We start from the raw sequence: 12901 nt of genomic DNA on the forward strand, positions 1-12901 counted from the left end.
AACCCTGCATCATGTAACTATAGTTAGGGTTCCTCTTTCCCTCAGGTATCACTTTGCACTTGCTCACATTCAATGTCATCTGCCATTTTGACACCCATTCCTGCAAGGTCCTCTTGAAATTTTTCACAGTCCTTTTGTAATTTAACTGTATCTCATTAGTTATTCTAGATCATTGATAAATATGTTAAAAAGCAGTGGTCCCAGTACAGACCCCTGGGGAACCCCATTATTTACCCTTCTCTATTGAGAATATTAACTATTTAACCATACTCTGTTTTCTATCTTTTAACCAGTTCTTAATCCATAATAGGACATTACCTCATATCCCATATCCCATAACTTTTTAATTTCCTCAGAAGTCTTTCATGAGGTACTTGATCAAATGCCTTGTGAAAATCCAGATACACAATATCGACTGGCTTAACTTTATCCACATATTTATTCATCCCTTTGAAGAAATGTAGTAGATTGGTGAGGCAAGATGTCCCTTGACTAAATCCATGTTGGCTTTGTCTCTTTACTCCATGCTTATCTATATGTTCTGTAATTTTGTTCTTTATAATAATGGTTTTCTACCATTTTGCCTGGTGCCGATGTCACTTGCCAGTTTATAATTTCCCAGATCAGCTGTGGAACCCTTTTTAAAAATTGGCATTGCATTGCACACCCTCCAGTCTATTGGCACTATGCTGGATTTAAAAGATGAATTACAAATTACTAGGAATAGCTCTGCAACTTTGCTCTTTTTTCAATTCTCTTAGTACTCTGGGATGTACATCATCCAGTCCTGGTGATTTGCTACTTTTCAGTTTGTCAAATTGCCCTATTACATCTCCCAGTATTGCAGGGATTTGTTTCAGTTTCTCTGTTTCATCAGCACTGAATACCATTTCTGGCACTTGTATCTCCCCCACATCTTCCTTATTGAAGACCGAAGCAAATAGTTTATTTAATCTCTCTGCTGTGGACTTCTCATCCCTGAGTGCCCTTTTTACCTCTCAGTTATTTAGCAGTCCAAACCAGTAATCAAGGACAGAAGTGTTCCCGCCAAGTCTGAGATTTCTGTCAACTGTCTTTTAAAAAGCTGCAACCTGTTCCACACATAGGCTCCTATGTTGGTTCTTTTTATCAATAGAGCAGTTCATATATCCAATCACAAAATACCAAAGTGTCCTCCAAATGGAACAAATGTCTTCATAGACAGAATACTGACTCACAGTCCCAAAATTTAAACCATACTTAACTTTCTTTCCACAAACACCATAGCAATAGTCCCAACGGGAAACCCATTTTGTAATGCTGTAAAGGCTGCTTCAGGAGAAGATTAGAAGAAAAATATAATTAGTGGCTCATGACTATTGCTACGGTGTCCGTGGAAAGTTAAGTATGATTTAAATTTTGGAAATGTGTGTCAGTATTCTGTCTATGAAGACATTTGTTCTAATTGGAGGACACTGTGGCCCAGATTCTATAAATGGCGCCAGTATCAGTGGCCACCTAAAAACGGCCCCCAATCACATATCGACACTATTTATAGATTTGCAGCTGTTTTTGAAACAGGTGCCTTAAATGTAAGCCAAAATTTGGAGGCCTAATGGCACCTGTTGAGCACCTACGGAAGCGCCTAGGGTCATCGAAGGATGCCTTGGCTCTTCCAAAGGCATGTGAATGGCACCTTCAATGTATGCGCTGTTCACCATATCAATTTTTTAAAAATCAAACGTGCATCCTGATTGGTTAATATGACGGTGGTAGGACACTGTTGCTAGAATCCAGGCTCTTGTTTATTTTTGTGATTGAATGCATGGACTGATAATTTGATTTAAAAAAAGAGCCAAACGGGATTTATGCTATTTGTGGGTCCTTGTTTTTCAGATTTACTGTTGCACTAACATTTTTTTCCAAAGAATGTTCATCAAGAGCTGCATGTGTTCAAGGAGGCATTATTTGGGACATTGTTTTTTGTATACTTGTTTTGCATTTATAACTGAGTCTTGGGATACAAGTGAAGGTTATATGTGCTGTGAAACAAGTATTGTTTGTATGGCAGTGGAGTTTTTTTTTTCAGCCAATGATCGATTGTGAAGAAGTATTTTAATGAGGGCTGGACTTTCCAAAAATGAAGCTTTTTTTCTCCACTGTAGTGAAATTTTATTATTGTGCATTGTATGTGTGTCTCTATAAGTGGATTTTGATGTTTGGATGTGTGAATTTTATATCCACAGTTCTTTATCATTTGTGGTAATTGAAATCATCCATTATTATACTGTTGCCCTATTTGCCAGCTTTCCTAAACTCTGAAAACATGTCTTCATCTGTTTGCTCATTCTGTTCAGGGGGACAGTAATATAGCTCTATATTCTTTCCCTTCACACATGGAATTTTTCTCCATATGGATTCCACACTGTTATCTCTATCATGTTATTTTTTATTTTTTAATTCAATTCCCCCTTTAACATGTTAATATAAAGAAATAAAACAAAAAAACAAAGGAAATAAGGTGTATCTTTTTTATCAGACTAACTCAATGCATTTCATGGTGAACTTGAACATGTAACACAACCCTCCCCCCTCCAATTTGATCTACTGTTATCATTATGATATAATTTGAACCCCAGTAACACAGTGTCCTATTGATTGTCATCCTTCCTACCAGGTTTCTGAGATGCTTATACTATATACTCTAACCCAGGGGTAGGGAGAGAATAACTCTCCCAATGTAATTTTAGGCTTTTAAAATTTGTATACATACATTTCAAATTGTATTTTCTTTGCATTTACAGATTGCTGAGAAGTTGATAGGGATAATTTGTGTCCTTTACTCCAGTGTTTCTCAACTTGGTCCTGGCTTTCTTTCACCATTATTGAAACCTCTCTATTGGGATTCTCTAAATATCCTGTTTCAATAGAATCCTTCAAGGATATTTCACACCATCTGCTCCTGGGCGACTGTTGGCTTTCTCCCCCATCTTAGTTTAAAAGCTTCTTTATCTCTTTTGTTAAATGTTAGCGCCAGCAGCCTGGTTTCATCCTGGTTAAGGTAGAGTTCATCCTTTCAGAATAGGCTCCCCCTTTCCCATAAGGTTGCCCAGTTCCTAATAAATCTAAGTCCCTTATCCCTGCACTATCGTCTCAACCTTTGCTTTGAGACGTCAGCGTTCTGCCTGCCTCTTCGGTCCTGTACATGGAATGAGGAACATTCCCCCATACCCTTTATCTCATACCATTGGTCCAGTTTGTCGATCACCACAGTCCATTCTGGCAGAAAAGGTTACTTCCCTGCGGAGGTCAGTAGAACCCAAGCTGCAATCAAACTTGCCATACAAAACTTATAATCTCCCTTTTTTACTCCAAAGATAGGAAGGTTAAGAAAAAACAATATTGAACCTTACAGTCAGTGGTTTGCTTAAAATTGGGACAAAATTTGAGATATCTTATTCCAAAATCCCCTCACACCCCCTTCCCCCCCCAGTCCACCACATATGCAAGTATGTGCCCTCCTCTCACATCCCTGCCAACACACAGAACTACTGCCCCCCCACACATTTTACTAAACTGAACCGGTGTTCGATACTACTGAAGAACTTTATACCAGTTCTCCACAATCACCATCATTAGGATTGAAACCTCTATCCATTCCCCCTCAGACAGAGCCCAACCCAACTCCACTTCCCAGGCCTCCATATATCCTAATTTCACCCCCTTTCCCCATTGAGACACTCATTGAGATATTGGATATAGCCCCTTTCTTCACTAGGACTTAATGGAGTTTCTAAAACAGTTCTCCCTAAGGAAACCTCCCCCAGGATCCCAGAACTCTATATATGGTAGCACAGTTGTAGGAAAGGAAACTGTTCCCAAAGGGACAACCCATACATCTCTTACAACTCCCCAAAAGATTTAATCCACTTTGTAGTGACATCATAACATTGGTCCACACAGACATTGCTCCCTTTTCCTCCCATCCCTAAAAACTCTGAGATCTCTCCGTGGATTAAACTCTGAATTAAAATGCAAGGATGTAAACCAAGAATACTGTCTACTCTCTATAGCCACCTCCTAGTATTCTGCCACACCTTCAAAGTCACTCTCCAGTAGGACCCTCCCTTCCCCTGGATCCCACCCCTTCCCTCAGGAGCCAAGTTAGATGAATCAGTGGGATATCCTCTATCTCCGCCCGCTATAAGTGCACCCAAGATTTACACTCCTGTACCTGCTAATATAGAAGGGCACACAATGGGTTGCCTGGTAATACTTTCAGTTCCATCTTTATTATCCCCAACTCCCTAACCTGTCTGAATAATTTTTCATTTTTTGTATTGTTTTTATTGATCTCGGAAACACGCACAATGCCATTGACAAGCACATGATGTAACTATAACAAAACAAGCTTAACTTATGGTTCCTAGTTTGCAGAACTTTAAAAACAGAAATGATTTGATGCATTTTGTATGGAAGCTTCAGTTTCCTGAGCCAGTAATTCACTGACTTGCTTCCTAAGCCAGACCTACATGTGTGAAAGTTAGCCATGTCACTGCTGGCAGGGATAGAATGAGTCCAGCAATTTCCTGTGAGATCTCCTAGTATGGTTTAAATGAAACTAATCTCAGTTTTGCCCTTAGCTGCTGAAAGGCTTTGCTTGAATTCCACAGCAAACAGCAGTATTTCTATTTCTGGTTGAATTCCAACCAAGGAAAGAAAACTCCAGAACTTAGTAAGATTAATACTATACTCAGTTTTTATAAGATATAGAAGTCTTAGTCATAGGTGCATGTAGTTTGAGTATTTCTATAATTGTGCTAGTATGTAGATCAACTTTAACATGTGTACATTTTTTCCCCATTTTACTTTTTAAAGAATACAATTAAACAAGTGTGTGAAGACTTTTTTTTACAAGATACCAAGTGAATTCCTCACACTGTCAACAGCATATTCCAACATAGCGTATGAACAAAAAGAAAACAAATACAGGCAGACAAAATTGTTTGCCTGTACCAATTTATTTCCTTGAAAGCAAGATAATATGAGCAGGAGAGGACACAATTTCTTTGCTGGATTCATTTTTCTTAGACTATTTATTTAATTTTCTATACCATTCTCCCAAGGGAGCTCAAAATGTTTTACATTAATTTATTCAAGTACTCAAGCATTTTTTCCTGTCTGTCCCAGTGGGCTCACAATCTATCACAATCTATCTAATGCACCTGGGGCAATGGGGGGGATTATGCATGGGTGCTGAGACTGTAGCTTTAACCACTGTGCCACACTCTCCTTCTAAGAGATCATACGTTCTGCAACTTGTTGGTGTCAGAGACAGAACGTTTGCTGTAGGTGCATAAAACTTCTGCATTGTCATGGCACATTTGTATGTCAGTAACCTCAAGTCAGGTAGTTTGATGTTCCTCTGAAGGATAATGGTCCTGAAACACAACACTATAAGGGCAGTTCTATAAGCTGGGTACTGACATTTAGATGTTTGTTACATAATCAAATGTTTAAAATGCTAGCATGTACTACATAATCCAATATGATTACTAAGTGCTTTCTGTAATGACACATCAGTGTTGCATAGCATGTATTTACTAGGGGCATGCACATGAGCAGGCCATAGAAGGGGCTTCCACTTACGTACATAACTTACAGACTACTATCCAGCTGACATTCAGTGCTATTAGGAGGAGCATGTGGCGCAGTGGTTGGATCTACAGCCTCAGCACCCTGGGGTTGTGGGTTCAAACCCCGCACTGCTCCTTGTGACCCTGGGCAAATCACTCAGTCCTCCATAGCCCCAGGTACGTTAGATAGATTGTGAGCCCACCGGGACAGATAGGGAAAATGCTATTTGGCCGGCTATGAACAGCGCCTGGCTGACCAAAGAGCAGATAGCCATCTATGCGCCTACCTGGATATTCAGTGGGATATCTAATCCTCCAACTGTACTGTAAGTCACCTTGAACCTCTGTAGGCATAGTGTGACTCATAAATTCCAGATTAGATTAGATTGGCGGTTATCTCTCACTAAATATCTGGGTCAACCCGGTGGCTTCCTGGGACAAGTTTTAGTAAGCTGATATCAGGTTCCAGTTCTTATCAGGTTTTTAGAAAGATGTTGAAGACTTATTTATTTGACAAATTTTATAATTCATTGAAGTGCAATAATTAATATAAATACATTTTTATAGTCAATAAATTTTGTGATTTTATAATAAATAAAATTGATAGAGTTGTCAAAACATATCGTAGTGGTCACAGAAACTAGCTCTGTCTATGGGACTCACAAAATTTCATAGAAAGACCATTTATCACAGAAACTGACTCTGACGGATCCGTTTCGTTAGTACTTCTTCAGAGAATCAGTTGAAAATGCCATAATGCCTAAGAAACAGCATATAAAGAAAAATGTGTCAATCGCTGATATCTCTGCCTAGTAGCTCTTAAAATCCTGACAACCCATCTTATACTAAGCTAAAATAAAGAGTCTATCAAGTGCTAATCTAAAACTTATTAGTATCAGCTTATCAGTGAGATACTTCTACAAAGTCTAGCGGAAAACAAAATTACTGTGCGTTTTCTATGGGCTCACACATGATATTAACTGTGTGGCCCGGCTAAAGAAATCTAACATAAATCATGCAAAAATGGCAAATGTTCTAAACCAGTGGTCTCAAACTCAAATCCTTTGCGGGGCCACATTTTGGATTTGTAGGTACTTGGAGGGCTGCAGAAAAAAATAGTTAATGTCTTATTAAAGAAATGACAATTTTGCATGAGGTAAAACTCTTTTTAGTTTATAAATCTTTCCTTTTGACTAAGTCTTAATAATAATATTGTCATTTATAGCTAAAGAGACATATGATCAAGAAACTGTTATATTTTACTTTTGTGATACCGAGGGCCTCAAAATAGTACCTGGCGGGCCGCATGTGGCCCCTGGGCCGCGAGTTTGAGACCACTGTTCTAAACTGTCTGAAATAAGAAACATAAAAAGATTGTGTATTACTGACTAAGCCATGAATGTAGCTTTCCAAAGGGCATGAATGGTTGTCAGGATTTTAAGAGCTTGTAGGCAGGGATATAAGCGATTGACACATTTTTCTTTATATGCTGTTTCTTAAGCATTATGGCATTTTCAACTGATTCTCTGAAGAAGTACTAACGAAACGGATCCGTCAGAGTCAGTTTCTGTGACCACTAAGATAAGTGGTTTTTCTATCAATTTTTGATAAGTCTTATGAAATTTCGCAACAGCATTGATTTCATCCATCCGAATAGTGCTATGTAGCAAACCACAGTTTTTAAAGAATAACTTTTTAAAGATTGCCTTACAAATTCATGATTTTATAGCTTTCTGAATCAAGAACAATTTGTAAATATTGAATCCTGTTGCAAATAGAAATGGTGTGAGCATTGACCCACAAATAATGAAATATGCAAGGCTGTAAATTAACTCACTATCAGTGCTTCTGCTTTTTGTCAATTGATAGGCAGTTTGCTGACATCCAAACTGAAATATTATTGGCAAAACTCTTCACGTGCTCAGTGATGGACATTTTTTTTTTAATAAAAAAAATCAAAATGTTGTTGTATATCCTATAGATAGCTTGATATTTGCATAGCAGAACGCTCAGTGGCAATAAGTACCTCGTAAATGTTAAAAGAAGTGGTGATGCCAAACCCTAGTCTGCAAGAGTTTCCATGTAGAAGATTTATTTTATTGACTTCTGTCCCTCTGATACGATTGAAACCATGATAGGACTGACTGGCTGAAGCTTAAATTGCTCAACTTATGGAGCAATATTTTGTGATCAGGGGTGTTAAGAGAGTATGAGATGTCCAAAACTCCATTAAGGAAGCTCCATTCTTTTCATCCAGGCAGGAATATAGCATACACAACATAGATATATCAGTGCCTGAAACCATGCTGATGTGGACCTAACACATTATTATTTACAGTATATAGTTCTACAGCTATATTGGTATATTGTGACTATCATTCTGCAGTGTTTTTCTTATTGTTTCATTTGAAATGATATAGAATTTACACAGCAATGATTTAAAAAGCCCCATACTGAGATTGTTCTTCTTTATTTTTATTTTTGTAGAAACTTTCATATTGGTAAATACCTCAGGGAGATTTTCTGGACAAAGAGCACACTTATTATCACCACAGCTTAAAGAGAATGACACCCACTGTGTGGAATTCAAGTACTTCGTTTCAAGCAAGAGTGGATCTACCCCAGGCTCTCTGAATGTGTATGTAAACGTCAACAATGGTCCTCTTGGGAATCCAGTGTGGAACATGTCTAGGCCTACCACAGACACCTGGAATGAAGCACAGCTGGCTATAAGCACTTTTTGGCCTAATTTTTACCAGGTATGTTCTTTTGTTCATTTAGCTTTACCAAAGTAAATAGTTGCATTATTTAGAGGAAAATGGCCATTTTTACTGCCTTTGGATGGGTGGGCAGTACTTGACATGTCACTGCCATCTTCAGTATCAAGAGAGTAATTGTGAAAGCCATGGAGATGGACTTTTTAGAAAATATTCTGCCCTACATGTGGATAAAGGAACAAGTATACTTGTGAGGAACTGCATGCATGTTTTTGAATGTTCAAAAAGTATGTACAGTTTCTTAATTATATATTTGAAAGAAAAATAAAAGGAATCAGGTCAGTATTCAGCCATGACATAGGATTTTATATTTGTCTACAGGTACTGAATTTCTAGGTATAATGTGACCACCAGACTATCTGGGTACACATAGGATTGAATTTTTCTGCTAAACCGAGTAATTCATAGCTTTTCCTAGACTGTGCTATCAGATCACCTTGGCACTTCTTGGATCATGCTAAGGTAATCTTGACTGGATTCTCAGCAGCACTGTCTGGGAGTGTGTGGCACAGTGGTTAGAGCTTCAGCTTCAGCACCCTGAGGTTGTGGGTTTAAATCCCATGCTGCTCCTTGTGACCCTGGGCAAGTCACTTAATCCCCCATTGCCCCAGGTGCATTAGGTAGAGTGTGAGCCCACCAGGACAGATAGGGAAAAAGGCTCGAGTACCTGAATGCAAACCACTTAAGCTATAAGTAAATAAATAGTACGCATAGTTCATTTTTAACAGACTCTATAAAAATATAAAGTGCTTATGGTGCTATGAAAGGAAGGCACTTATCTTTCATGCCCGATGGCGGCCCAACCGTTTCACACTGGGTTTCATCAGGGGCTATGCCTCCTTACGTACCATTTTTCTAATCCAAAATTGGTGCATGTACGTAAGGAGGCATGGCCCCTGATGAAACCCAGTGTGAAACAGTTAGGCCGCCATCGGGCATGAAAGATAAGTGCCTTCCTTTCATAGCACCATAAGCACTTTATATTTTTATAGAACTTGTTAAAAATGAATTAGAAATAAATTTAAAATCAATTTGCACACGTCACTTTACCAAGACCAATGATGAACACATCACCCCAGTAAGGGCACAAAAAATTAATAAGTAGTGCTTTGGGTGTTTGAGGTTTGGTAATAAAATTGACTTTGTTCTCCATTACATGTAAATTAGTTTATTGAACAAATTTGAATTTTTTTTCCTTACTCAGTTGATTTATATAAATAGTACGCAAACAAAAGTAGAAGAAGGAGGCTAGCCTCGGAATAAGACAAACCAGCAGAAAAGAGGCACAAGAGATGTCTAAACCAACCAACAGTCACATATATATTTATTAACACAATGATAATTGTCCAACAACAAATCCTTGATTAAAACATCAAATGTACTCCCAACTAGGATCCAAGTTTCGGTGACTACGTCGCCTTCCTCAGGGGACAATAAATGGACTCGATAAGACGGACAAATCACACAAAACTTACATTGGTTTTCATTGGCCTAAATGGGTGCACCTAATTGTTAGTCATTCATATTTATTGATTTTATTTTAGGTATTTATATACAGTACTCCCCCGATATCCGCGGGGGTTCCATTCCTAGAACCCCTGCGAATCTTGAAAAATCGTGAATACGGTTTTTCGTGGGGGATACTGGAGAGGGCAGCGGGAGAGGCAGGAGAGAACTGCCGGAGCGCCGGCGAGTGAAGGAAATCACTCGCTGTATGCTCTGACCGCCTCTTCCTGCACTAAATTCGGGCCTTACCAATCAGGAGCTGCGTGTCAAAGCAGCTCCTGATTGGTAAAGCCCGACTTTACCAGGACATTTTCCCTGTCTGTCCTTGTGGGCTCACAATCTATCTAATGTACCTGGAGCAATGGAAGATTGAGTGACTTGCTCAAGGTCACAAGGAGCAGCGTAGCATTTGAACTCTTAACTTCAGAGTGCTGAGGCTGTAACTCTAACCACTAAGCTACTCCTTCTATACATGGTGCGCGCCTTGTATAGAGTCACAATTGGCACCAATGTTTTAGGCATCACATATAGAATTTGATGGTAAGCAGCCAAATTTAACAACTAAACATATGCTTTTCTTTTGCTTCCTCACCCTACTCCAAAACTGTTTACCTTTTCCAGATGGTTACATTTGCCTGTTCTATGGATCTAACAGCCAAATTTATATACTGAACCACTACAGTTTTAAAATTAAAAAAAAATGTACCTGACACTGCTTCTGGCAGCTTAATTGTCTTTGTACTCTTAGATAAAGTGTAGACTCATAAGAAATAAAGTAGGGAAAGAAGAAAATAAATTAAGGAGTAAGATTCAAGTCATTCTATGGCTAAATTGGCAAATATCTAGCTACATTAATCCAATAGTTTTTATAAGGCACCTTAATGACTGTAATGCCTAGTATATTAGTCTCCAAGTGAAACTGGTACACATGCTGCAGCTGGTGCAAGGTGCTACATACCTACTATGACCATATGGCTCCAGAAAAAAGGGGACGGATTGAGACATCCGGGTTTTACTTCCATTGAAAGCAACCAAGATGTCTCAATCTGTTCTCCTTACTTCCATTGCTTTCCATTGCTTTCAATGGAAGTAAAACCCGGATGTCTCAATCCGTCCCCTTTTTTCTGGAGCCAATTGATCACACTATACATACCATGTTTTGAAGAGATATAAGCTCAGGAGTTACATTACTCTGCACTGGTTGAAAGTTTAATGGAATATCTTTTAAATCTGTGTTCAATCATTGCAAGGCCCAGGGGCCAGTGGCAGCCATGGAGACCTCTGGGGCAGACCCCATTGCTACTCTGCCTCTCTACTAAGGCTCAGGACAGAAAGGGGAAAGTGGATGGGGGAAGAGCTGCATACTTGAAGGACAAGGCATTTCTCAATAGACAAAACAGAATGCATTTGGAAATGCTCACCAACACTGAGAATACCTCCCAAGGAAGCTTGAAGGTGGGCTGGTGGGGATGGATATTATTGACACACACTATCAGCAGTGTATTGCCCCACATGGGAAGATATGTGGCAACTTTCCTTTGACTCATTAGAATCCAAAATGGCGCCAGCTTAAAAATTAATGAAGACCGTAACTTTAAACTTTTGTCATTGGTTTTTCATGTCCTTGCTGAAGAAACTTCTGGTTCTTTGAGACAGAAATTAGATGACTACATCCCAGGAAGAGTTCTGCAACTCCAGCTTGATGGACTTTTCCTTAGCATCCCAAGACTAGTCCAATCACATGTGGGTTGAGTCTTATCTACCAGAAAACACAGACTTGTTCTATATCATAAGGACTGTATGCAACAACAATTCAGTATTTTTTTTTTAATCTCTAGCAGGTGGTAAATAATATGCTTAAACTCTGGGTCTGTGTAGTCATATCTATACCCAGCCCAGTTGGTAACTGGTTTCCAGTACAATAGGAGGAATAGCAGCTATTTTAAAAGCTGTTCCTGGAATATTCCTGAAGACACTAGCTTAGTGGATAGATAACCTTAGTCCTTGAAGGCTGCAACCCAGTTGTGTGTTCAGGATTTCCCCAATGAATATGAAGGAGACCTATTTGTATAAAATGGAATCATAAGAATAGCCTTACTCAGCCAGACCAATGGTCCATCTATCTCAGTAGCCTGTCTTCACAGTGGATAATCTAGGTCACTAGTACCAGGGAAAACCCCAAATAATAGCAACATTCCATGCTACCGATCCAAGGCAAGCAGTGGCTACCCCATGTCTGTCTCAATAGCAGTCTATGGACTTTTCCTCCAGGAAATTATCCAAACCTTTCTTAAAACCAGCTACATTAACCACAATCTCTGTCAACGCATTCCAGAGCTTAACTATTCTCTGAGTGAAAAAAATTTCCTCCCATTGGTTTTAAAAGTATTTCCCTGTAACTTCATCAAGTGTCCCCTAGTCTTTGTAATTTTTGACAGAGTGAAAATTGATCCACTTGTACCCGTTCTACTCCACTCAGGATTTTGTAGACTTCAATCATATGTCCCCTCAGCTGTCTCTTTTCCAAGCTGAAGAACCCTAACCGTTTTAGTCTTTCCTCATAGAAGAGGAGTTCCATCCCCTTTACCATCTTGGTCACTCTTCTTTGAACCTTTTCCAGCGCCACTATATCTTTCTTCAGATAAGGAGACCAGAATTGAACACAGTACTCCAAATGAGGTTGCACCATGGAGTGATACAGGGGCATTATAATATTCTTAGCATCCTATTTACTTAGCATCCTATTTACTTTTTTGGCTGCCGCCGCTCATTAAACAGAAGATTTCATCATATTGTCTATGATGAGAACCAGATCCTTTTCTTGGGCGCTAATCCCCAAGGTGGACCCCAGCATCCGGTAACTGTGATTTAGGTTATTCTTTCCGATGTGCATCACTTTGGATATGTCCATATTAAATTTCATCTGCCATTTGGACGCCCAGTCTTCCAATTTCCTAAAGTCTGCTTTGCAATTTTTCACTCGTCATTCCAATTTCCAGATCA

The 12901-nt window shown here is 39.1% G+C and overlaps 1 protein-coding gene across 17 annotated transcripts in view; it reads left to right on the top strand.

Annotated features, from left to right (window-relative positions):
- Positions 1-12901, top strand: part of PTPRM (protein tyrosine phosphatase receptor type M) — a 1237515-nt gene that overhangs the window by 444959 nt on the left and 779655 nt on the right. For all 17 annotated transcript variants that reach the window (XM_033934018.1, XM_033934031.1, XM_033934023.1 and 14 more), the window contains one exon: positions 8103-8374. In XM_033934018.1, the coding sequence (XP_033789909.1) occupies positions 8103-8374 (272 nt within the window). The remainder of the gene's footprint in view (positions 1-8102; positions 8375-12901) is intronic.

This window comes from Geotrypetes seraphini, chromosome 2 (assembly GCF_902459505.1).
Source record: "Geotrypetes seraphini chromosome 2, aGeoSer1.1, whole genome shotgun sequence".
Lineage (NCBI taxonomy): Eukaryota > Metazoa > Chordata > Amphibia > Gymnophiona > Dermophiidae > Geotrypetes > Geotrypetes seraphini.